Source organism: Camelina sativa, chromosome 9 (genome assembly GCF_000633955.1).
Source record: "Camelina sativa cultivar DH55 chromosome 9, Cs, whole genome shotgun sequence".
In the NCBI taxonomy this organism is placed as follows: Eukaryota; Viridiplantae; Streptophyta; class Magnoliopsida; order Brassicales; family Brassicaceae; genus Camelina; species Camelina sativa.
The window spans coordinates 27,947,312-27,974,771 of NC_025693.1; the positions used below are offsets into that span (position 1 = coordinate 27,947,312).

The window sequence follows — 27,460 nt, forward strand, 5'->3', positions numbered from 1 at the left end:
AAAAAAAAAAAAAAAAAAAACAAGAGTACTCTGTCACCAACGAAAGAGGTGAATGATAATTTAATTTCATATTGATATCGATTCAAATGATGAATTTTTTTTAATATAATTCAGGAATAATTGCAAAAACCTTTTAGGTCTGAAGACTATTTTTTAAGATCAAACGAAATCATGTTAAATAACTCGAATTGATGTGGTCAATGTTACTCGAACTCACATTCTGTGATATCTTAAACTTTTTTCTGTTGTAAATATACAGAATTATGATATAATGAAAAGATTCAACTAAAGATCCAAATTTAAATTAAATACATATTTTTAAATTTCGATGCTTGTTAAATTAAGTTTCATGCTCATCCAAATTTAGATTTATTTGTGTTATAACTCTAAAGTTTAAACCATTGTCTTAAATTTTTAACCGATGTGAGACATTAAACTCACAAATTTTTTTCACTGCTCGAGTATACATGTCCATTTTCATATTCGATTTTTTTTTTTTTGAAAATTTGTGAATTTTCATTAGAGAAAATGTATTGTAGAAGCTACAAAAAGTTTATACATACCATAAGCCTTGCCAAAAAAATAAAAACAAGGGCTATCGCAATGAATTTCTTCACTAGTGAAAGGAAAGCCTTTTACACAAACTTTAGCCAGTCCCGCAACAAATGCTTGAAAAGCTTCCTGTGGCTCCTAGCAAGAATTGCATCTCTGATCCCTCTATCCAGTGCTCTGAATAACACTTGCGTCGGGGTGAAGAGGTTGTTATGTAGCCGATTGTTTCTCTCTGTCCAGACAGTGTAGATGACGGACTGTGCAGCAAGCCTCCTAAGGGTTTTAGTAGAGGTGGCATCAGAGGAATCCAACCAAGCTGATAAGGCCTCCCAGGTGTGAAATACGAAGGGACGGTAGCCCAATCTTCTAGTCACTTGTGTCCAGATCTCCTCACTGAGCTCACAACGAAGGAATAAGTGGTCACGAGTTTCAAGCCCTTGTCCACAAACGCAGCATGTAGTTTCTATTTGCATTCCCCAGCTTGCCAAACGAGAACGAGTAGGAAGCCGATCTAGATGCGTGAGCCAGAACATAAACGCATGTCTGGGGGTTGCCCCTTTAAACCACACCTGCTGCACCCAAGGAGGCGGGACAGCTCTTTGTCTCAGTGCCTCCCAGGTTTGCTTCGCGCTGAAAGAGTCTTTCTCCTCACCATCAATGTTCCAGAGAAATGAGTCAGTATCAGGGCTATTGGCTGGAGAGGGTATTGTGGTGAGATAGATGTGCAGCTGCTCCACCTGCGGTGAACGACAAGGTCTCAGAAGCCAGCCTGAGGGAGAGCAGGCTTGCGAAACAGTAGCGTTAATTGGGATACCAGTCTGAGCTGGTCCAGATGGTCCGGTAAAGAGGATGAGCTGACCAAATGGAGACCAATAGTCATACCAGAAGCTTATCTGCTGGCCATTTCCCACGATGCACCGGAGAAACCTGATGGCTTGAGTGCGCAACCGCAGTAGAGCCTTCCACGTCCACGAGTTTGCTTTTTTTCTCATCCAAAAGCCAGAATGAACCCTCTTTGATTTTATTATTTTTAAGCCACTGAGCCCACAGGGAGTCCCCGGTGAACAGCCTCCAAATAAGCTTAAGACAGAGTGTTTTATTCCAGGTAGAAAAGCACCTGAAGCCAAGACCTCCTTCCGCTTTTGGGAGACAGAGTGATTTCCAAGCAACTTTTGCAGCCGGCTTCTTGTTAATGTCACCTGTCCACAAGAACCTAGAACAGAGACTTTCAATTTGTCTTATGCAAGCTTTAGGCAGTATGAAAGCCGTTGCCCAGAAGTTAACTGTTCCGTAGATGACTGAGGAGATAAGGGCTATACGACCCGCATATGTCAGAGCACGAGCAGACCAATTAGTGAATCGGGAAGCCACTTTGTCAATCAGCGGCCTGTAGTCAGCAATCCGAAGCTTGCGGTGCATAAGAGGAAGCCCCAAATAACGAAATGGAAATGAACCAAGCTTGAAACCAAGAGTAGAGATCTCTAGGGTTTCACACTGGTTCACCCCTGCAAGATAGAGCTCAGTCTTGTCCTTATTCATAGAAAGGCCTGACATGCCGGAGAACTCCTGCAGAACTGAGGTGATGTTGTGCAATGACTCCTTCTTGCCGTCGAAGAAAACCATTATGTCATCTGCAAATGCAAGGTGCGTGACTTGCGGGTTGGAAGCTGTCGGATGGAAGCCAATAGAGGAGTCTTCATAATTTTTGATTAAGAGCTGGGAGAACACTTCCATTGCAATGGTGAAAAGGTAAGGCGCGATTGAGTCTCCTTGCCTAAGACCTTTGGCTCCCTTGAAATACCCACAGGATTCTCCGTTGATTGAGATTGAGAAGCTCGTAGTTGTAATACATTGACTGATGAGCTTGATAAAATGCAAGGGAAAGGCCATAGCGTGCATTGTGTTGGTGAGGAATTCCCAGTGAACTGAATCAAAGGCTTTCCGGAGGTCAACCTTTAGTAGGCCACGAGAGGAGATGCTTTTCTGATTATATCCTTGTACAAGCTCTGTTGCAAGTAACACGTTCTCCACCAAGAGACGGCCTGGGATGAAGGCTGATTGTGAGTTGGTGATGAGATCCGGCAGGACTGCCTTGAGGCGATTTGCAAGGAGCTTAGTAACTACTTTGTAGATTGTGTTGCAACAGGCAATTGGGCGAAACTCGCTCATTCGAGAAGCATTGGGGGTTTTTGGAATGAGGGATATCAAGGTGGAATTCCATTGCTTGAGTAGCTGCCCTGAGGCGAAGAACTCAAGGACAGCCGCTACAAGGTCAGGACCTACCGTATTCCAGTGCGCAGTGAAGAACTCAACACTGTACCCATCAGGCCCATGAGCCTTGTTGCGAGGCAGAGAGAACACAGCAAGCCTAATTTCCTCAGGTGTGAACAGCGTTGAGAGTAGCTGGATTGCAGAGGTTGAGCACCGTTGTGGTAGGAGATCAGCCAGTTCGCTAACACTGAGGGGTGAAGCGCTGGATGAGGTACCAAGGAACTCAGTGAAGTAATTCACTGCAAGCTGCTGAATGCCCTGCTTCGTGTCTACTATCTGATTAGCATCATCTAGCAGATAAATGATCTGGTTTTGAGAGAGACGCGTGAGAATCACCCGATGAAAGAATTTTGAATTACAGTCTCCTTCTTTCAGCCAGCAGATTCTTGATTTTTGCCTAAGGTAGGACTCTTCTGCTTTAGCCAGGGCAATCCATTTCTGGTGAGCTACCTTTTCATCATGCTGTGCTTGTGATGAAGGAGAGCTGAGCAAACTCTGTTGACAAACAAGCATTTCCTCAAAAGCTTCGCTTGTTCGTTTTTCTATGGCTGAGTAGTTCTCTCGGGCAAAGGTTCGGATGACAGACTTAAGTTCCTTCAGCTTCTTGGACAACTTCAACATCTTCGAACAATCAAAGGAGAGAGCATTCCACCACATCCTAATAAGAGTGCCAAACTCCGGATTCTGATTAAGAAGGGAAAGGAACTTAAACGGAGTTTTTACCTTTTGCTTCCCAGCATCCAGGAATAGACAACATGGGCTATGATCCGAAAACCCTGGCTCTCCAAAGACTCCAATAGAGTTGGGAAACGAGGAGAGCCAGTCCTCATTTACAAGAATCCTATCTAGTTTCTCCGCAATCAGACCAACTTCATGCTTATTGGTCCATGTGAACGTGTTACCGCAGTAAGGGAGGTCAAAGAGACATGACTTGATCAAACAATCCCTGAGGTCCCTCATTCCCCCTGTAAGCGTAACCTGGTTGGGATTAGAGTGCTCATGAGGAGACGGGATTTGATTGAGGTCCCCAAGGACTGTCCATGGCTTGTTCAGTACTGCAGGAGACATGGAGAGGTTCTGGAGCTCGTCCCAAAGTGGCTTTCTTTCCGCAGATGAAGATGAAGAAGCATAGACAATGGAGACTACCAGTTCCGTGGAGACAAACGGTAACTTGACTAGGCACACGATCATTTGAAGCGATTTAGACAAAATGGTGACTTGGACTGAGGGGTGCCAGACTACCCATATCTTACCAAGCTCAGAGAAAGCATAATTATCCGAAAAACACCAGCCCGGGACGACACTGGAGATAAAATTTTGAGCCTTCAAAGGACTCACCCGAGTTTCAAGTATTCCACCAAAAAGAGGCTTATGTACATTTAGCCATTTCCGGAAGCTTCTACGCTTTATGGGATCATTAAATCCTCTTACATTACGACAAAAAATATCCATAAAAAGGATATTGGTTTAGAGGGATAAGGGGCCTCTACCCCGAGCTCTAGTGTCTTTCTTCTTCAGCAGCCGCTTCGAGATTACTTGTAAGAATCTGTCAGACTCGGCTTCCGGATTGTCATCATCCCCAGACAGGCTTTCTTGCTCAGATCCTGAGTCCTGCGAAACAGTCGGACCATCCTTGGAGGATAGATGGGAAAAAAGGTTAGAGGTCAGATCAATGCACAGCTTAGCTTCATCACTTTTCTGACCAAAATTTTTAACAGTAGCCTGCTTTGAAGGAACATGTGACGGTCCTGGAGATGCTGACTTGGTATGAGGTAGAGCGGAGCCGCTTGCATCACCTTTGCTGGAAGCTACATTTGTAGGTGCAGGTTCCTTCAATACAACTATTGGGAGCTGACTTGGAATGGGAGCTTTACCTGCTGCCTTTTCCTTCTTTGTACGAGGACAGGAAGTTGTGGTGTGCTTTACCGAGCCACAGGAATTGCACTTGGGGGGAGCTGAGGTGCACTTTGAAACCGTGTGACCTACCTTCTTGCAGTGAGTGCAGAGGGAGGGGAGCCAGGGGCTGGTAAGTCGAATTCTTTTGACTTGTCCTGATTCGAAACGAGCATTCACGGCATCTGGAAGAGGCTTGCGAGGATCAATGACAGTATAAACCTTTGCAACCTCTATGTTTAGGAGCTTTTCTGTATGTGGGTGAAGGCACACAGAGTGCCCAACAAGCCCAGCAATGTGCTCCAAACCTTCCCGATTGAAGAATTCAAGTGGGACTCCATGAAAATCGAGCCAGACAGGCACCATTGATAGCTCCGGCTTCTTAGGAACAACGTCAGGTGACCACTTTGCAACGAACATCGTTTGACCATCCACTTGCCATAGGGGCTGGCTAAGTATTCGTCTTCTAGCATTCGGACATGGGACTTTAAATAGAAAGAGGATAAGAGGTTAGTCCCTTGCCACATTTCCATGGTGTCGGTGAGCAGTTTCCTCCGGCGGATAAGCACGTGACTAAACAAACCCACGTACAAGGATTCCCACAGTGGTCCCGTCAAGTTCATTATTAGGTTTGACAATATCCGAAGTAAGCGCTCCGCCATTTCCACACCTACAAAAGATTATAATAAACAAAAAACAAAGAGAATTTAGCAGAATATATTTGCTGGAGACGTGTCAAAGTGATCTATTATATGGTGTAAGAGTGTGACACTTTGAGTAAGGAACTCAATAGATCTTACTTACCGATAATGATGAGCCTCGTGGACTTTCATCCACCAGCGTAACTTTCTCGGTTTCTGAGATAACCCTAAGTGGTATTTTTCCAAGCTCATCTGCAGCGAAGGAGTCGGTGATAGCCATGATGTATGATTAATTACTTACCGATGATTAATCTATTTTCCTATGTGTGTTGCTCAAATTGACCGTGGAAGTTTTTGGACTCAAGGTGTAATATATAGTAGATCAATCTTATTTTTATAATTGTAGATGTTTATATACATAGAATATAAATGATGATTTTAATGGATTTTTATTTGGCCTTGTGTGTGGCTGGAAATTAAGCAGGCATTCAGAATTCTTGCGATGAGAAGTTTTGGTCGTTCAACAGTCACATTGTCAAATGTTGCCGGTCGCGCATCCGAAGAAATAAGCCGTTTCGACCATCAAGTATCTTATGTTGCCCAATAACTTCTTAGTCCTCACTGTGACGTTGAAATGAATAAAAAACCTTATATACATACGAAACTAACAGTTAGTATCTTGTTTGTTGGACAAGGCACTCATTATCCACATAAAAAGCTATGTAAACAAAGCTATTATCAATCTTGGAGTTGATCTCGACGTGATTCCAGACCCTCATCATCACCTTTGTGATCTCATAGTCGAAGCTCTTAACATGATGAAATCCACTGCCGAAGAAAACAAAACTCTTATCGGTTTATTCCATCTCCGATGATGATGAGCTTTCTATATATATATATATATATATATATATGTAACTGTTTCCAGTAAATGTTGTTTTACTTAAAGTGTATCATATTTTGTAATCTTTTGTGTACGAGTAAATTTGTTTTCATTATCAGACATAGTTTAAAAGGCATATATATATTTTCTTCTCCACAAGTCGTCATTTTCTTCTCTGTCTCCAATACTGGTTTGAGTTGTTAACCTTTAAAGCTATATTCTCTTTGTCTTTTTGATTTGTTTAATGAATTAATTTTAGTAGCTATAGTACTTTTCATAAGGGTTTTTAAATACTACATTATATAAAAAAAGGGATTGATATGATATTTTCTACATCACAGAATGTGCCATATATGGAGGATTAGGAACGTCATGATTTGGAAGGTTTTAACTGTGTAAATATGATATGCCTTGGCACCACAGAAAATTAACAATTTTATTGTGTCGTCAAAATGAGTACCACGATCACTCTTTGCGTCTTTCACCTACCAACTGCAAACTACCAAACACTGACGTATACAGAAATGCGTGTTCTCGAACACACTAAACTGAAACGCTGCTTCAATTTCGAAATGCGTGGATTCTCGACACACACACAGTAACGGTACTTAACCGTGTCCTTTTCTTTCAGACGTGGAATATTAACTTCTGTCTTATCCTTTTTGACTTTTTTGTTTTTTGTTTTTTTTATAACGATCTCTCTTAAGTTATTATTGGTACAAGAAACATATAGAAAATGCATACTTACACGAGATAGAAAATGCATATATGCAAGTCCTATGAATAATCTTGTAAATATTTCTAGTTCAACTTCTTATATAAAGAAAATAATATATACATCAAATTCATATATTTTGAAATTTAAGTAACAGAGATTAGGCATGTAAACTAAAAAAAAAAAAAATTCTTTTTATAGTTTTATTTTTAATAAATAATTAAAGAAAAAAATATCTACATTTGAAAACTTAATTAGAAAAATAAGATTTATTTCTTTATCCATACTTTTTGACCGAAAGCTTCTCAACAACCTCATTTAACTACATCAATGTATACACAGATATTAATAGCTATATATATATATAATAAGTACACCATTTGCATATGTACTTTGTAGTATATAAATATAACCATAAAATCGGAAACTACAATAAAAGATATGGCAATAGAAAGGCAAGTGACGGAAGGAGAGGAGGCAGTAAGTCCATTTGCACAATTGTTTAGCTTGCCAGGTCTCGATGTCTTCAACATTGTAACCTTTGGATTCAAAACCGAAGGCAATCCATCAACAATTGTTGAAGGCTTAAAGAACACACTGATCAACCATCCACGCTTCTCTAGCATACTGGTCGGTAATTACACGTACATGCATACATTTTTATTGTTTATATGTTAAGTTTCATGACTTCCTACTCAAGATCAATATTTAAATGAGTGTATTAATCCATAAGTATATTACTTTAGAGTTCCTCTCATTTAGATGTATATACGTTAGGGAAATAGGCATCATCGCCTACGGCCTCCTTTTTGTTAAATTAATCATTCAAGGTCCACTCCCATTATAATTCTATATTACAATTTATAGAGTTGAATATGAAAGAAATATTATATTAAAAAAAGTTAGGATGATTTGGGGTTGCTTGATATCATAATCATTTAGTTTATTCATAGATCTAAATTTAAGTTTCTTCTCTCTTTTAAGACGGAGGGGATCCATACCGAAACCTAAAATAATCCACAGAACCTATGAACCTGAGTTTCTTATCTCATATAACGTCTACGGTTAAGTTGTGAGGTGCAATATACTGACATTAAGAGGAATTTTTTTTTAATAGTTGATGACTTGATTTCATCCTTTTATATATTCTAAAATGACGATCACATATTCATTTGATAAATTTATATTTTAGAATTGTAAAGATTTCAATATTTATATGACCACTATCACTTATATTTGAATAATTCTCATGGACTTGAAAATTTTAAATTTATACGACAAGATTTATCAACTTATTATTTCTTTGTGATTACAATTTCATAAAATAATATATATATTTCTTCTAATCATATACTGCTTTCAGCTTTTAAATGCCTAGGCATGGGCCGCACGGCTCATGTAAGATTCATAACATCATCTGATACATGTAGGTGACTGGTCATGGTGAGCATAAAGGAAAAGCTAAGTGGACTCCAACGAAAGTAAAAGTAGAAGAACATGTAATTGTTCCCGATATTGATCTCATCAATAAGAATCCTGATGAATTTCTAGAGGATTATATATCAAGGGTGGCTTTTTCTCCCATGGATATGTCCAGACCTTTATGGGAGTTTCATTTATTGAAACTTAAAACATCACATGCCGAGTATGTGATTGTTGCTAGGTTCCATCATTCTTTGGGCGATGGTATGTCTCTTATGTCTCTTTTACTCGCTTGTACTCGGAAGACATGTGATCCAGAGGCATTGCCTACTTTTGTGGCTCCGAAGAAAAGGAAAGCGAAGAACGTTTGCTTTTCTTTGTTTGCTTGGTTATGGTTCATAGTAATAATTATGTTCCACACTTGTGTTGAAGTTATCAAGTCCATGGTTTTTATTTTTGGTGTGAGGGACATCTCAGCTCATATAATAGCTATGCCTGGGGCTACACTTAGCACTAATAAATTTATTCATCAAATCATTAGTTTGAATGATGTCAAAACAGTGAAGAACGCCATGAATATGGTACGTTTCCTTATTTTATTTCCTTTTCTGTTGAAAGATGATTTTTTTTGTCTTTTTCTTTTTTATTGTTTGACATCCTTTTTCTCTTTTCTGATAGACTGTAAATGATGTTCTTCTTGGGATGGTACAAGCTGGTCTTTCTCAATATTTGAATCAAAGATTTGGTAAATCATTTACTCTATCATAAAATAATGTTTGTAACATATTCTTACATTTTTCCTCGAATTTGTAAACAGATCATGAAACCATTTCAAAGTCAAGAAAAATTCGTGGTGTTGTATTTTTCAATCTAAGGCCAAATAAAAACATTGAGGTGCTGGATAACATACGCCAAACGATCTTTGCTTCTTCTTTTTTTTTTGTTGTTGTCTTGTCTAAAATAGTAAGAATCTAAAACATAATTAAGTTTATATGCAGGATTTGGCAAATATGATGGCAAAAGGTTCAAAGTGTAGATGGGGGAACTCCATAGGGTATGTTCTATTTCCTTTGGAGACGAAATCATACGATGATGTATTTGAATATGTTCGACAATCCAAAACTATTATGGATCGTAAGAAACATTCCCTTGAACCTCTATTTTCTAATGGGTTGCTCAAATTAACATTGAAGGTTTTTGGATTTAAGGTATGATATGTTAAACCAAAAATTACATTAACATGCAGTTCCAAATATAATAACGGTATTTGTGCATCTGATCAACATATATATATGGATGTGTGGGGGTGGAAAATAGGGACTCAGAACTTTAGTAAGGAAATTATTTGGAAGCACAAAAATGACATTCTCTAATGTGGTTGGTCCAGCCGAAGAAATTAGCTTTTTCGGCCATCAAATATCTTACATAGCTGCAAATACCATAGGTATTCCACAGGTACCCTCTTACGCACACATTCTTGAAACCATCATAAAAAATTGCATTACTTTAATCTCTTGCGCAACAATTAGGCTACAAATGCTAGATTATCCCATATTATAAATGGATTTGATAACCGTGATTCAAAAGGAATGGGGAATTTTGTTCGATCGAGAATCATCTTAAAGAGCGTATGATTGAACACTAGGTTCTTTATTAATCTATTTTTTAGAAATTAGTTTTTTTTTTAAGAAAAAAAGAAATTAGTTTTTTTTTGTTCAAAAATAATTTTTGAAGTTTTCTATGCAATATTAATTAGTTATTATTGATAAATTGTAGACTTCAATAAAACAATTGATTATTATTGGTTTTGAGTTCTAAAAACTGTAAATTACAAAAAAAAAACATTCATAATCAAGTTTTAATATGTTTTCTTAGTATTTGTGAAAAGTCTACAAAATATATTAATTAGGAATAGATGAAGTATTATATATTCCTTTAGTTGCACACAGATTATCGTTCGAACACTTGAATTTTCAATTAAGTTTATAAATTTCTAAATGTATTTTACACGTATAGTTTCTGTATCTTTTGATAAGGTTACACATTTATTTGAATATATTTCAAGTTTTTGAAATATTTTATAGAAGTTTTTTTTTAAATATATTTTTGAAAACTAATATAAAAAGTGAAAGCATTTTTGAAATCTCCCCATGTATAGAAATAGAAAATAATAAAAAATACTATATATATATATATATATATTTATAAAATTTTTGTAAAACAATACTTTTTGTGTAATAAAGTTAGTGTACGTACGAGTTTTCTTAACTTTTGTAAAACAATTTAAAATAATACTTTTTGTGTAACAAAGTAAGTGTACGAGTTCCTCCACTGTCCATCCACTAGTTGGGATCAGTAGTTGATGAAACTTAACTCCGGTGTTTTTTTTTTCTTTTTTCTTTTTTTTTTTAACAAGGGACTCGTTATCTGTATTCAAAGCTATGTGGACAAACTTATAATCAACATCGGAGTTGATGTAGACGTGATTCCAGACCCTCATCACCTATGCGATCTCATCATCGAAGCTCTCCACAAGATGAAGTCTGCTGCTCCACAAAAGATTTTTCATGCTTCAGAGGTTTAAACGAAATGCTCGGCGTGCATATCATCTATCCAGGAAAGAGGAAACCTATTTACAACATTATTTAATATTTGAGCGTGTCACTATTTTTATTAGATTGTCTATTTACGTTATCATCCTTATCATGAGTTTATCATCTTTATAAACACTAGACTATTATTGATTTAACGCACTTCTACAATAATTCATCCATAAATGTTTGTACAACGTGTGTTGAATTAATGTACCATGGATCTGCTATTTTTAATATGAAATTTTAATACATGACGGCATAAGAACCTCTCTAAACCCAAAAGTGAAGGCATGACCTAATTACAAAATATATTACATTTGAAATTCAACAATAAACACACAAAACCCTGCTACCGTGAAGAGTACGTCAGAAACAAAGACAACAACAACAACAAAAAGTTAGGATTTCAGACAGCAAAAGTATATTGACGCAAAGCTCAACACATACTCGTCTTGGTTAAATATATTGACGCTCATGTCTCTAAGTCTAACATAGCATTTTGTTTATCTCGGCCAGAGACTTGGCACCGCTTGTTGATCCATACTTTTGCTGTCTTTTTTTTTTTTGTCAACAGCTTATAAAATTAATTAAAAAGGTTTTGGTGTATACATTTTCGATTTTTTTTTTTACATCACAATAATTGGTCTGTGTATATATTTAAAAGACAAGATTTTTAATCGAGATGGGCTCTGTTCATATTACTGTTGAACCAGCTGTCTCCAGCGTCTCCTCCAGTGGCTAAGTCGACCAGAGAGATGAGTAAGCTGCTCAATGAACTTCCCACCCCCAACGCACTTAAGTTAAGCGCAAGACCGATGCTTCTCAGCTCAGTGGGGACTTGGCTGTAGAATAACTCTTGCATTCCCACTACAGTGTGAACGTCGGCCAATCCCAGCAGCAGATACTGGGGGATTAACACCATATCGATATTGGAACAGTAACTTTCTGTTGGTCTATAAGCCCATGTTCTTTTCAGAACACAATAATAGACTAAAAAAGAAATTGAACTAGGGTAACTCCTCCTCCTAAGACCCTTTCTTTTTATGGGCTCGAGAAAAGTGTCTGAATGGGCCTGAGTCCATTATGAAGTTAATGACGTGGCGTAGCCTTGCCACGTTCGAGTCTTTTACGATCCACATCTGCCGTCAAAACAGTAAACCGCCGTCTAAACTTTATAAATCGGATGAATCTGGACCGTTGATAACCCTTAATAAACGGGATTTTGATAACGGAGAACGTGAGCATCCCCTCTGACAAGAAGAAGACAAGAAAAAAAAGCACATGACATGATACTTTCACACCCTTTCGTCTCCCACTCTTCTCATCAATCTATAGATTCGATTCTCTTCTCTTTTCTCTATTATTTCTCATTTTTTTTCCAAACCTTTTACACTTCTCTCAAATCTTGAAAGATCAATTATGGCTGGCGAGATTCATCATGAACCGTTTAGCCTTAGTTTTCAGGTAACTTCTTCTCTACTGTAATGCCCCACTACTCCTTACTTGTTTCTTCTACTACTCTGTTTGTTCTGTTTACTAATTTGTTCTTGCCGAACCTCAGTTACTTGTGTTTCTTCCCTTTTAAGAATCAAATCAAGAATGGCCTTAGATTGTACGGTTGTTGCTAAAATAAACCGCATAAGTAGAGTGCTTCATGTCTTGGAAGAAAAGTTAATTGCTTTAGGCTACAATAAAATGGGAAATATAAGAGGACCACATTTTTTTTTTTTCACAGTTTGGTTTATGTATAGTGTAATATTTGGTGTTTTTGCTCTTTGTTAGAGAAAGGCACGATTTTGAATTTTTTGTTGTCACACGAGAGAATGGTTTGGTTAGAAAACTAGATTATGTGAGTTAGTAATCGATTTTTTAGGTAAAAAAAGGATATTATGATTTTCATTATATTTTATTTTTATTGTACATAGCTCAAATGAACCTAGGTCACGGCATTGTATGTATGTAGTATGTTTTAGGATTGATCTTATTGGTTTTATGAATCTAAATTGCAGGGAAGTTCTATCCACTCTGGATCGATATCGTTTGGAAGATTCGAGAAAGAAGGTTTATCATGGGAGAAGAGGTCATCTTTTTCACACAATAGGTATCTTGAAGAAGTTGACAAGTGCTCTAAACCTGGCTCTGTTACTGAGATGAAAGCACATTTTGAGGCTCATTTCAAGAAGAAAGGAATCAGGTTTCCGGCTTCTCTTGAATCTCAAACTTGGGGAGTTCATCAAACAGGTGGTGAACCGGATGATGAAGCTGTCTACGCTACTGAAAGTTTCGAGGATTACCGATCTGATGGGAGTTTCTCGGAGAACACAAGTCAGTCAAACAGTGTTTGTAACTACAGCCATGAACAAGAGAAATGTGGTCAAGGAAAGAGTCAATGTGTGGAGTATGATGAGGAAAGTGTACATTGTGTGAGCTATGATGAGATTTTGGTGAATTCGGATGAAGTGGTTGAGCTTGATGAAGAAGAAGGCGGTGCTGACAACAGGACTCTTGCTGTTCCGGTTGAGTGTAAGGATCTTGGAATTCTTGAGATGCCAAAAGAGATTGAGATTCAAGATTCTGCTTCAGTTGAAGAGATGGGATCAAGACTTGATGAACATGTTCCAAAAAAGGTAAGAGTATGTACCTTGTTTTTTTTTTTTTGCATTGTGTACCTTGTTGTTTTTTGCATTGTGACAAATTCAGAAATCTAAACTCAATGTGTTTATTGGTCTATTCATAGCCATCTGATGCTACAGAAACACCCTCGTCCTCCTCTTCCTCCTCTGCATCTAGATTGAAGTCGCGGGAAAGCGTGAAAGTTAAACCTATTAGTCCTCATGATGTGCGTGTGACTAAAGCTTTTACAAAGAGACATGATGTAACGCCAAAAGCTAATTCCATGAAGACGAAGGGTTCTTCGTTAAGTTCTAATTCTAAAACCAATGTAGATGCCAAGAGGTACTCTACTTTTCTTTCCATAGATAACTTTTACAACTCTGTTTCATCTTTCTCTTTGCTTAAGAGTTAAGACCTAAGTATTCTTTTTGTGATAGCCAAAAGGAATCAAGAACGAGGAAAACCATTGAGTCTCAGCCTAAAACATCGAAAAAAACCGAGACTCGAACTCCTATCGCTACAAACAGGTTCAAATACTAAGACCACTATAGTTTTTTGGAGGTCATCACTTTCAACAATCTAATGGTTTCACTTGCAGGTTAAAGACTAGTACCAATTCTTCAAAGCTGCAGATGAGTACAGGTTCTACTAGTTTCCGTTTCAAATGTAGCGAACGAGCTGAGAAGAGAAAAGAGGTCTTCTTTCTCTTCACAATAATTGTAGTTTACTCCCTTGTTGTTTTTGAGGATCTGATGAAATTTTTATACCTCAATATTAGTTCTATATGAAAGTGGAGGAGAAAATACATGCTAAGAAAACAGAAACAAACCAAGTTCAGGCCAAAACACAGGTATAATCATATCCATGTCTCTTTGAAAATTTACACATGTCATGTCTTTTACAATTCAAAAATAGCTAACTTGATTGGATCAACATTTCGGATGCAGCAAAAGGCGGAAGCTGAGATGAAACAATTCAGGAAAAGCCTCAACTTCAAGGCAACACCAATGCCTTCATTCTACAACACAAGTACTAGACCGGGGTCTCATAACAAGGTATGTTTCTACAATTGCAAGCTTTGTCTGAACAAAAATAAGGAATCTCTCAAGTGTCCATAGACTACTCTACTTGTAGTTTAGATAGAACCTCGATTTCAATACTTGTCACAAGTACTGTAGTTATATATTCCAAAGACCAAGAAAGTAGCAGCCATCAACTTAATACTTTAAACTTGCTTTCTCTAAATATTTTCAGAGAGAGCCATCTAAAGTAGCACCATTAAGATCCCGACCCGCGACCTCAGCCTCGATGACAAACAGGGCGGTCACAAGAGTTTCTAACAAACACGGTTGTGAAGAAGCTAAAATGGTAAAGGTAATGGTCAGTAATAGACAACAACGTGCGGCTAAAGATTCGGATTTGCAGAAGGGTAATCTCATGGCGGTTGAAATGAAACAAAAGATTAGTGTTCGAAGAAGCGGAAACTAAACAGACATGTGTCCATTTGAATTCTGCTGTTGGCTGCATCGCTTTCTATCGCTACCAAATCCATCATATCGTCCTCTGCTTTTGTTTAGCGTTCTGTTAAAATTGAAATGTGTGACTCTGCTAGCTAATACTTTAACCAATAATAAAAACAACTATGAAATACTTTTAATTGTGTACAAAGAATTATAGTGAAAACGGAAAACGTGTAAGATGAGTAAGATTAAAACAGAACCTTTCAACTCAAGTCATGCTAATTTAGTCATAAAAATAAGTTTCATTCATGCAATTAAAAATAATTAAGATTAAGGTATTATCTTATATTATGAGGTGTGATTTAAATTGTGTAGGATGTAAGAATGTAAATTTCATGCTTGGTATCCACTAATCTATATGCTGATTAGCCAACAATTTTAGAAACTTAATTGTGGAACCAAAATTTCTCTTTTTGTTTCTGGATCATGTAAGCACGAAATAAAGTTAAAAGTTGTACGCGTTTTACAACCTCAACAAGTAAACTAAAGTCACAAGCGTTGGTAACAAAACTCAGATTTCTATAAATATATACCACTTATGTCTTCTTTGATCATAAACACAATTTGTCTAAAACACATAACATCAGAATTTATATCAGAATTTATTTCGTGCATTGACGACTAGATTAGTAGGATGAAAGAAGACCTTGCAAGTCATCCTTCTCAATAGACAAAACAGAATTAAAGTGAAAACCTTTAGAAAAATGTTAACTTGTTATCAATATTTTGGCGTGTGATATATATATTGGAATTAGAACCAAATTACTACTAAAACGTGTAAGATGAAAGCAAATTTGCACTGTTCATGTATGGTATCTAGTAATCTCTATGCTAATTGGCCAATAATTTTAGTAAGTTGTTAACGTGTAGAGCTAAACATTCTACTTTCGTTTATTTTTGAGATGTAAAGCATTTAATAATATGTAAAATAAAGATGTACGCGCTTTTACGACTCAACAAGTAATCATCACCCACACTCACAAGTTACACCGTTGGTAACAAACTATGAAACTACTCTCTTATAAATACCAGATGTGTGTTTAGTTTCTCTATATCTCAAAACACAAAATATCATTACACATACAAAGAAAGAGAAAACAAAAATGGAGAAATCAAATTTCGAGTCACTTCCTGAAGATCATCAAATGAATATTCTGTCACGGTTGCCTTTGAAGTCCTTGGTGAAGTTCCTCCTCGTCTCGAAGAAATGGGCATCCATGATCCGCTCTACAAAATTCAATGTTGATTACTTGCCCCGATCGATGACAAGGCCTCGAGTGATGTTCATGGTCCAACGATATACATCACAGGCTTCACAGCCACCCGAACTTGAGATGTTGTGGTTTGACACTGTTTATAAAGAGCAAACAGTTTTAACCGAACCACCTTACGATGAGGTGTTGTTTCACTCTGTCTATCAAGACAAGGAACCATTGTTGTCGTCTGGACAACAACAATTGCGTATTTCTCAGCCCATCCGAGGTTTGATCTGTCTTAGGTTACAAACTAAGCTTGCGATTTGCAATCCGGTTACGAGAATGTTTCATATTTTACCGGAGATCCAAGCGCCTGAAGATTCTTACATAACAAGTTTTCTCGGATATGATGAAGCTACGAATGTATTCAAGGTGTTATGCATCACGAAGTCTAAGTCATTACCCACAACTAGGGAATATCTAGTCTTGACGGTGGAGTCCGGTCAAGAAGAATCTTGGAGATCGATCGCATGTCTGTATGAACATGATAAAGTGAAACTTGGTGAAGGAATATGTAAAGGAGGGGTTTTGTACTATGGAGCTCAAACCGATGAAGCTCAGTCCAATGGTGACAAATTTGTGCTCATGAGCTTCAATGTGAGGTCTAAAGATTTTGCCGTCATTAGATATCCTGAATATGATTCCATATACACACTTTGGAGATTAGTGTTTTACAAAGAGAAAATTGCCTTAGTGAATGACTGTGACTTTTACATCATTCCTGATTTTATTGGGAATGATGAACCGGACTTGGACAATGAAGCTGTGAATGATGAATCGAATGGGACTAAAGTTTTTCATATAATTGTTTTGGATGAAAGTACACAACAATGGGAGACAATCCCCATAGAGATTCTTCATTGGGAAGAAGCTGTTGGAGAGAAGGAATTTCAGTTCCAAGGTACCATTGGAGAAAACGAACTTGTTTTTGCACAAAACTCTACCGAACTTGGCGGCCCTGACTACTGTGTATTGTATTACAATACAGAGACCAAATGTTTCAGAAGGTTTGAGATTCAAGGAGTGGTTGGCAATGATGACTCTGTTCAAACCTTCTTGTCACGTTGATAGCCTTTACCTTATGTGAACAACAAGAATTGGTCCGCTGATTATGATCAGAGACTCGTTGGTTGTTCACTCTCTCAAAGTCCTATTGTCGTTAATTTTTTTACATATGCTAAATAAATAAATAATAATGGTGTGCCTCTAGTTATAGGTCTTATTGGGATTGTTCGTTTTCATACTTATTGTCGTGTTGACCTTTGCTTATGCTAAAATAATAATGTTCGCTCAATTCAGATATTTTATAACTATGTTTCTAAATGATAATTCTATTGTCGTGTTAATCTTTATTTGTTCTAAAGAATAATGTTTGTCCACAGTTCATATATGACTTGAAGCTTGAGAGCCCCTCCATAAAACAGAGTTATTCAACTTTTGGGTGTGAATTTCTCATGCATTTATGAAAAAAATAAAAAATAAAGAAATTTAAAAGAATTGGCAAGTAAGTTTGTATACGTATACGTGAAAGCCAAGCTACTAATAAACTCTTTTTAAGTGAAAACCTTTTTTTTTTAAATGAACTTGTTAATTGTATTCAAAGAACCAAGCTACTAAAACGTGTAAGATAGATGGAAACAGATGTGTCACTTCACGTTCATTTGCCAAAAGAGCTGGCGGCAATTACGAGTTAAAGCGAGATAGAAAAAAAAGAAATAACTTTTTACTCCTTGCGAATTTCTTCAACCGTAATTAATGTATTGCTAATCTTCACTAAGTCAGAATAGTCAGTAACAAAAGATATATATTGTCATCTTCTGCTAGTTGATCATACAACACATGTCCTAAATGAATGTTTCTAATTCGAAATGTAGTGGAGGGCGACTTCTTCATAATGTAGCAGCCATCAACTTAATACCCTAAACTTGCTTTCTCTAAATATTTTTCAGAGAGAGCCATCTAAAGTAGCACCATTAAGATCACGACCCGCGACCTCAGCCTCGATGACAAACAGGGCGGTCACAAGAGTTTCTAACAAACACGGTTTTGAAGAAGCTAAAATGGTAAAGGTAATAGTCAGTAATAAACAACAACGTGCGACTAAAGATTCGGATTTGCAAAAGGGTAATCTCATGGCGGTCGAAATGAAACAAAATATTGGTGTTCGAAGAAGCGAAAACTAAACAGACATGAGTCCATTTGAATTCTGCTGTTGGCTGCATCGCTTTCTATCGCTGCTAATCAAATCATATCATCCTCTGCTTTTGTTTAGCGTTCTGTTAAAATTGAAATGTGTGACTCTGCTAATACTTTAACCAATAATAAAAACAACTATGAATAGTGTATACTTTTAATTGTGTACAAAGAATTATACTGAAAACGGAAAACGTGTAAGATGAGTAGATGTGTAAGATTAAAACAAAACCTTTCAACTCAAGTCATTGCTAATTTAGTCATAAAAATATGTTTTATTCTGCAATTAAAAATTAAAGCATTAACTTATATTTTGACGTGTGACTTAACTGTGAAGGATGAAAGAAAGTCTGTAAATTTCATGCTTGGTATCCACTAATATGCTGATTAGCCAACAATTTTAGTATCTTCATTGTGGAACTAAAATTTCTCTTTTTGTTTTTGGATCATGAAATAAAGTTAAAGATGTACGCGTTTTACAATCTCAACAAGTTAAACTAAAGTCATACACATTGGTAACAGACTCAGATTGCTATAAATATATACCACTTATGTCTTCTTTGATCATAACCACAATTTGTCTAAAATAAAACACATAATATCATTAGAAAAAAAAAATCGAGAATGGAGAACACAAGTGGTTTCGAAGCACTTCCTGTAGAGATCCAAACTGAGATTCTGTCACAATTGCCTCTCAAATTTTTAATGATATTCAGCGTCTCAAAGAAGTGGTCATCTTTAATCCGTACGAAAGAATTCAGACAGCTTTACTTGAGCCAGTCGATGAAAAGGCCTCGAGTGATGTTCATGGTCCATCGACTTAAGTTCAGCCCAACCGTAGCTGATGTTCTGTTTCACTCTGTTTCTCAAGAGGAGGAGTCATTGTTGATGTCTTCTGGTAGTGATCAGCAAGAGATGTGTATCTCTCCTGAACCAGGATATGATAGGATTGCTCAACCCGTCCGAGGGTTGATCTGTCTTCGCAAGAAAAGTAAGGTTGTCATTTACAATCCCGGTACGGGAAAGACTCTGACTTATTTACCAAAGATCGAAGCACGTAAACAAGCGGCCATAACAACTTTTTTCGGATACGATGAAGTTACAAATGTGTTCAAGGTTTTAGCGTTTGATAAATCACAAGGAGCTAAGGTACATCAGATTTTGACGATAGGATCGAGTAAACAATCTTGGAGAAGGATCATATGTGATCATGATCATTCTCCAGTTACGGAAGGGCTATATAAAGACGGAGTTTTGTACTACGGAGCTCGGTCCCATACCGACAAATCTCTGCTAATGAGCTTCAACTTGAGTTCTGAAGTGTTTACTGTCATTGAATTACCTGAGGGAGTCGACACACTAGTGGAGAAATTGGTGATTTTCAAAGGAGAAATTGCTTTGGTGAAGGATCCCCCTGCCAATGGATCGATTCAAATGATGGTTAGAAATGAAGTTTCAGGAGAATGGGGTATGGTCTCGTTTATGATTCCTCAGTGGAAACAAACTGTTGAAGACATGGTGTTTTATTTTATAGGTACCGTTGGAACACGAAAACTTGTTTTCGTGCCAGCCTACGCGCGTAAGGGATCACTCTTTGTGTTGTATTTCGATACAGCCACGAGAGATGTTATGAAGTATGAGATTAAAGGAGTTGTTGGAAATCAATTTCATTCTATTCGAACCTTCTTGGATCATATAGATAGTCCTCTGCTTTTGTGAAGAATAAGAGTTGGTCCACTTGGTAACATGAACTGGTTGGTTGGCTGGTTCAGTGTCTCGAGTACGTTATATTGTGGTTAATCTTTATGCTAAACAATAATGTTGTCTCCCCAAGTAGTTCTAGTCTTATTGGGATTGTTAGTTTTCATTTCTATTGTCCTTAATCTTTGTCTATGCTAAACAATAATGTTCATCTTTATACTTTATGTATGCAAAATAATAATGTTGGACCAATTCAGATGTAAAAGTTAATTAATAACGTTTCTATACTCTGTTCCTTACGCCGTGGGAGCCTTTTGATGAAACAGAGTTATTCAACTTTTTGGTTTAGCTTCACTCAACCAAAGAGTTGTAAAACTTAATCATTTAACATTAGGAGGAACTTATCCAAATTTGCTTGCACAGTTGCACTAAAGACTGTTTATGATACACTTAAGCGATCAATCTTTATTCTCTGCTTTTGTGTATTGTTCTTTTACTGTTTGGCTGAACTTTGTAATTATGTGACGTTACTATAACCAATAAATAACACTCTTGAGTCCGAATAATATACTTTATAATAGTAACATTACATCATTTTTAAATCCTAACATATGCCAAACAATCCTCAACGAGTAACCGGGCAAAAAAATAAATCAAGAAATTTGAAAGAAATGGTTACAAAATCTTAGAGTGAAAACTGAAAGTTTTTATAAGTGAAAACGTCTTACTAATGTATATTTGAATTGAATTGATTTTGTGCATTGACGACTAGATGTGTAGTGTGTACCATGAAAGAAAACCTTCCAAGTCACGTTTGCCACCAAATATCTCTCTTACTTGGTCATATAAATTAGTAAGTATTGACGTGTGACTTCTTTTTTTATCTTGAAATTGTGTACTGAAAAACTTTTTTTTTTGTTTGATGAAAAGGTGAAGGTGTTATTGATATTTTGACGTGTGATTCAATTGTATATTTGTATTCGAATAATTAAACTGTCAAAAACGTGTGTGTACGATGAAAAAGTGAATATTTCACATTCTGTTATAGTGTTATCCAATAAACTCTATGCTAATTTTAGTAAGCTTTTAGCGTGTTAATTAAACATTTCTCCTTTTGGGTTTAAATGTAAGGATGAAATATAAAGTAAAGATGTTATACGACCCAACAAGTGACCACCCAGTCACACGTCACAACGTTTCAGTAACAAACTCTGAGATATTTTGACGTATGATTCAATTGTATTGGAATAATTAAACTATTAAAAACGTGTACGATGAAACTATGAAAGAAAATATGTCACAATCTAATGCTTGATATCCAATCAACTCTATGCTAATTTTAGTAAGCTTTTAGCGTGTGTAATAAACATATCTCCTTTTTTTGGGTTTAGATGTAAATTAAGGATGAAATATTAAGTTAAGATGTTATTCGCGTTATACGACCCAACAAGTGACCACCCAGTCACAAGTAACAACGTTTTCAGTAACAAATTATGAGATTCTCTTATAAATATCACATCTGCAGCGTGTTTAAGTCTTTATATCTCAAAACACATAACATAATATCATTAGACAACAAAACAAGAATGGACAGTTCAAGTTTCGATTTCGAATCACTTCATGAAGATCTACAAATGCAGATTCTGTCATGGTTGCCTCTGAAATCCTTGGTGAAGTTCCTCATCGTCTCGAAGAAATGGGCATCTATTATCCTTGGGGAACAATTTCGAAATATCTACTTGAGCCGATCGATGACAAGGCCTCGACTGGTGTTCATGATCGAACGATATATATCACATCCACCCGAACTTGAGATGTCGTGGTTTCACTCTGTTTATCAAGAGGGAAGACTTATACTCTTTTCACCTGACACTGAGGTGTTGTTTCACTCTGTTTATCAAGAGGAGAAACCATTGTTGTCGTCTGGTCCTTTAATATCTGGTGAATGATCATACTTACATGTGATCCGGTGTTGTCCTCTTGATGCAATGGCTTCTCATATTTCTCAGCCCATCCGAGGTTTGATCTGTCTTCAGTTTCGAACTAAGTTTGCAATTTTCAAACCGGGTGCGAAAAAGTTACAGAAGTTACCAGAGATCCAAGCACATGAAAATGCTTGGATAACAAGTTTTCTCGGATACGATGAAGCTACGAATGTATTCAAGGCGTTATGTAGGACAAGCTTGATGATGTCAGGTCAAGAAACTAAGGAATATCATGTCTTGACGGTGGGATCAAGTGAAGAACCTTGGAGACGGATCACATGTAAGTATGATCATTCACCAGATATTAAAGGACTATGCAAAGAAGGGGTTTTGTACTATGGAGCCAGGTTCAGTATTGAAAAATCTCTGGTCGTCATGAGCTTCAATGTTGGGTCTGAAGAGTTTAGTACCGTCATTGAATTTCCTAATGGATCTGCTCATAGCCGTTGGAAATTTGTGATTCATAATGGGAACATTGCCTTAGTGGATGACTCTGAATTTGACAATGGAGTTGTGAATGAACCTAATGGGACTAAAGTTTTTCATATATTTGTTTTGGATGAAACCGCACGGAAATGGCGGGAAGAGCGCATCGAGATTCATCGTTGGGAACAAAACGTTGGAAAAATGGAGCTTTATTTCAAAGGTACCATTGGAACAGGAGAACTTGTCTTCGCACATTACGTTGACAGTTACGGCCGTGATCTCTTTGTGTTGTATTACGACACATTCAAAAAAATTATCAGAATGTTTAATATTGGAAATGGAAGAGTGGTTGGCGACTATAATATTGTTCGAACGTTCTTGGATCATGTTGATAGTCTTTTCCTTATGTGAAGAACAAAGATTTGGTCCACAAAAGATTATCAGAAACTCGTTGGTTGTTCTGTATCTCAAGTCCTAGCTATTGTCGTTAATCTTTACTTATGCTAGAAAATAATGTTGTCTCTCTTGTAGTAGTACTAGTCTTATTGGGATTGTTCCTTTTCATTTATATTGTCGTGTTAACTTTATTTATGCTAAATAATAATGTTCGTTCACAGTTCCAGATGTATCTTTAATTAATAACGTTTCTTATATACTCTGTTACTCAAGCTATATGAGCCTCTTCATAAAACAGAGTTATTCAACTTTTGGGTGTAAAACTTCTCATGCATTCATGAAATTTCTTCTTTTGTTTTTATATGTGAATTTAACAGAATTAAATTGGAAACCGACATCTTTATTCTCATGCATATGAAGTTTTTTTTTTTTGTTAAAGATCATGAATGCAATTACAAATAATCAAATGTGAGTTATAGTAAGTTTTTAACGTATGGAACATATGATTTCTCCTTTCGTTATTAGATTCAAGCATGCAATTTAATAAAGTTAGATTAAAGATTTATGTGCGTTACAAGACTCAACAAGTTACACTAAATTCTAAAGTCATAACGTTGGTAACAAAGCCTGAAATTTCTTTAAAAATCACATCTGTGTTTTTTTCCTAGAACACATAATACATACATTAGAGAAGAACAAAAAAAAATGGAGAATTTAAACTTCGAAGCACTTCCTCAAGATGTACAAATGAAGATCATGTCACGATTGCCGCTGAAATCATTGGTGACATGCATCTGCGTCTCGAAGAAATATGCATATTTAATCCGCACAAAAGCATTCAGAGATCTTTACTTGCACCGGTCGATGACAAGGTCTCGAGTGTTGTTCGTCTCGAGTGTAAGAATCCAGAAAAACAAAGCCGAAGCCTTGTTTCACTCTGTTTATCAAGATGAGGAACCATTGTTGTCCTCTGGTCAACAACAGATACGTACCAACGAAGCAGAAGTACCACTTGATGAAGTTTCTCAACCCATCCGAGCTGATCTGTCTTCGAGGTGGTACTAATGTTGTCATTTGCAACCTGGGAGCGAAAAAGTTTCGGCGTTTACCTCAGATCCAAAGGCCTAACGGAGCATCCATAAGATGTTTTTTCGGATACGATGAATCTACGGATGTATTCAAGGTGTTATGCATTACACAGTTCGGAGATGGTAGGCGAACTAAGGAGTTTCATGTATACACGGTGACGGAGGGATCAGTTGAAGACTCTTCTTGGAGACGTATCACATGTAAGCATGATCATTCACCAGTTACTCAAGGACTATTCAAAGGAGGTTTCTTGTACTATGGAGCTCAGCCCAATAGTGGAAAATATCAGGTAATGAGCTTCAACGTGAGTTCTGAAGATTTCACTGTCATTGAAGTACCTGACAGAGGCGAAACCTCTACAGTTGATGATCATCGTTGGAAATCGGTGAATTACAATGGGGAAATTGCCTTAGTAGATGACTCTGTGTTTAAAAGTGAAATTGTCGATATATGGGACGACGATGGCATTGGAAGTTTTGTATTGTGGGTTAGGAACGAGATATCAGGGAACTGGGGGAGAAAGATCGTTAAGATTCCTCAATGGCTAGAAACTGTTGAACATCACAAGTTTTTTTTCAATGGTACCATTGGAACAAGAGAACTTGTTTTCGCACCATACTGTTGGTTAGAGGGACAAATATTTGTGGTGTATTATGATACAGACACAACAAACCTCAGAAGATTTGAGATTGAAGGAATGGTTGTTGATGGATGCTATTATGTTCGAACCTTCTTGAATCATGTTGATAGTACTTGGCTTATATGAAGAATAAGAGTTGATTGTTCACTCTCTTAACTCTCATTGGGATTGTTGTTTGTCTTCATTTCTAATTTTCATTCTATTGCGGTTAATCTTTATTTATGCTAAATAATAATGATGTCTAGCTCTCATGTACTCATGTACTAGTGGTCTTATTGGGATTGTTAATTTTTTTTTCTATTGTCGTTAACCTTTATTTTATGCTAAAATAATAATGTTGTCACTCGACTATATCTTATTGCGATTGTTCGTTTTTTCTTACTGCCGTTAATCTTTATTTTTTTTGCCATATAATTACAAAATTGAAGCTTCCTAATAAGTGCAAAGAGAAGGGAAAAAGTTCTTTAGTATATAATAGTGTAATATTCTTTTCAACTACAGAAAGTGACATTTGATTCGTAGAACAAAACGTTGCTAAAAGAAAAAACACAAGATTTCTAGCTATAATTCTATCTTGTAAACGCCAAGAGAGTAGCAGCCACCAACCTCTTACTCTCAAATAACGATTTTTTCAGACCGAACCAACAACCATCTAAAGTCGCACTATCAGGACCATCATGACTCACGATCTCAGCCTCAATAACAAACCGGGCGGTCACAAGAGTTTCTCTTAGACAAGGCTTTGGAGTTTGGAGAACCTAAAATGGTTGGTGGTATAACATAAAACAAAGTGTAACCAAAGATTTGGATTTGCAATTGTTACATTGCTTTTTGTTGCGATCAATCTTTATCTTCTGCTTCTGCTTTTTGTTCATTGTTCGTTTACTGTTTGTCTGAGCTTTGTAACTCTCTGTGAACTTCTTTTACCAATAATAATAGAAACCTTTTTTTTATATAACAAATATTCTCTATATAATATTATACTTAAGAATAAATAACATTACGTCATTTTTTTTTTCAGTTTTAAATCCTAACACATAAACCAAACAATCCTCAACGAGTAACCCATTAAATAAAAAATAAAAAAATTTAAAAGAATTGTCAAGTAACTTTTTTATGCGTACACGTAAAAACATTTCTTTCAAAAATTGTGTACAAAGAACTAAGTGAATAGTGAAAAATTTCAAGAAGTTAAATTCTTTTCTTTTTGAACAACCTTAAGAAATTAAATTTATATCAGAATTTATTTTGTGCATTGACGACTAGATTATTACGATGAAACAAACCTTGCAAGTCACGCTTGGTGCGGCTTACACCAAATCTCTATGTTAGTCTAGTAATCATCCTTCTCAATAGACAAAACAGAATTAAAGTGAAAACATTTAAAAAAATGTTAACATGTTATCAATATTTTGGCGTGTGATAATTGTATTGGAATAAGAACTAAATTACTACTAAAACGTGTAAGATGAAAGCAAATTTGTCACTTTTCATGCATAGTATCTAGTAATCTCTAAGCTAATTGGCCAATAATTTTAGTTAGTTTCTAACGTGTGGAGCTAAACATTCTACTTTCGTTTTTTTGAGATGTATAGCATTTCATGATATTTAAAACAAAGATGTACGCGCTTTTACGACTCAACAAGTAATCATCATCCACACTCATAAGTTACAACGTTGGTAACAAACTATGAGACTACTCTGTTATAAATACCACATATGTGTGTTTAGTCTCTCTATATCTCAAAACACAAAATATCATTAATACAAAGAAACAAAAAAACAAGAATGGAGAAATCAAATTTCGAGTCACTTACTGAAGATCATCAAATGAATATTCTGTCACGGTTGCCGCTGAAGTCCTTGGTGAAGTTCCTCCTCGTCTCGAAGAAATGGGCATCCATGATCCGCTCTACAAAATTCAATGTTGATTACTTGAGTCGATCGATGACAAGACCTCGAGTGATGTTCATGGTCCAACGATCTACATCACAGCCACCCGAACCTACGATGTTGTGGTTTGACACTGTTTATAAAGAGCAAACCTTAACAACCGAACCATCTTACACTGAGGTGTTGTTTTACTCTGTTTACCAAGACGAGGAACCATTGTTGTCTTCTGGACAACAACAGTTGCGTATTTCTCTACATGCAAAATATGATGTTTCTCAGCCCATCCGAGGTTTGATCTGTCTTAGGTTACAAACTAAGCTTGCGATTTGCAATCCGGGTACGAGAATGTTTCATACTTTACCGGAGATCCATTCATAAAACAGAGTTATTCAACTTTTGGGTGTGAAATTTTTCATGCATTTATGGAAAAAAAAAAAAAAGAAGAATTGGCAAGTAAGTTTGTATACGTAGACGTGGAAACCAAACTACTAATAAACTTTTTTTAAGTGAAAACCTTTTAAAAAAATAATGAACTTGTTAATTGTATTCGAAGAACCAAACTACTAAAACGTGTAAGATAGATGGAAACAGATGTGGCACTTCACTTTCATATGTCAAAGGAGCTGGCGGCAACTACGAGTTAAAGCGAGATAGAAAAAAAAAAGGTTTTACTCCTTGCCAATTTCTTCAACCGTAATTAATGTATTGCTAATCTTCACTAAGTCAGAATAGTCACTAACTAAAGATATATGTTATCATCTTCTGCTAGTTGATCAT

The 27,460-nt window shown here is 36.5% G+C and overlaps 5 protein-coding genes and 2 pseudogenes across 6 annotated transcripts; all 7 read left to right on the top strand.

The window, feature by feature from the left end:
• LOC104712659 (O-acyltransferase WSD1-like) lies at window positions 7,385-11,176 on the top strand. 2 transcript variants are annotated; one of them, XM_010429602.2, is made up of 7 exons: window positions 7,385-7,585; window positions 8,386-8,958; window positions 9,056-9,122; window positions 9,195-9,271; window positions 9,376-9,585; window positions 9,695-9,832; window positions 10,794-11,176. In XM_010429602.2, exons 1-7 carry the CDS (start codon window positions 7,397-7,399, stop codon window positions 10,959-10,961), a joined length of 1,422 nt encoding a protein of 473 aa, XP_010427904.1. In that variant the 5' UTR covers window positions 7,385-7,396; the 3' UTR covers window positions 10,962-11,176. The 2 variants fall into 2 exon arrangements, with proteins under 2 accessions (XP_010427904.1, XP_010427905.1); XM_010429603.2 differs by having other exon boundaries at window positions 9,695-9,821; window positions 10,794-10,936.
• On the top strand, window positions 12,251-15,236 carry LOC104712660 (protein WVD2-like 7). Its single transcript, XM_010429606.2, has 8 exons — window positions 12,251-12,435; window positions 12,981-13,598; window positions 13,709-13,926; window positions 14,022-14,111; window positions 14,183-14,279; window positions 14,363-14,434; window positions 14,532-14,639; window positions 14,839-15,236. Exons 1-8 carry the CDS (start codon window positions 12,391-12,393, stop codon window positions 15,070-15,072), a joined length of 1,482 nt encoding a protein of 493 aa, XP_010427908.1. The 5' UTR covers window positions 12,251-12,390; the 3' UTR covers window positions 15,073-15,236.
• On the top strand, window positions 16,161-17,694 carry LOC104712661 (putative F-box protein At1g70970). Its single transcript, XM_010429607.2, has one exon. The coding sequence runs from the start codon at window positions 16,208-16,210 to the stop codon at window positions 17,426-17,428; it is 1,221 nt and encodes a 406-aa protein (XP_010427909.1). The 5' UTR covers window positions 16,161-16,207; the 3' UTR covers window positions 17,429-17,694.
• Window positions 19,178-20,272, top strand: LOC104715800 (putative F-box protein At1g70960). The gene has a single exon (XM_010433174.1). It carries the CDS (start codon window positions 19,178-19,180, stop codon window positions 20,270-20,272), a length of 1,095 nt encoding a protein of 364 aa, XP_010431476.1.
• Window positions 21,821-23,076, top strand: LOC104715801 (annotated as a pseudogene).
• Window positions 23,767-24,916, top strand: LOC104715802 (annotated as a pseudogene).
• Window positions 26,579-27,061, top strand: LOC104715803 (putative F-box protein At1g70970). The gene has a single exon (XM_010433177.1). It carries the CDS (start codon window positions 26,579-26,581, stop codon window positions 27,059-27,061), a length of 483 nt encoding a protein of 160 aa, XP_010431479.1.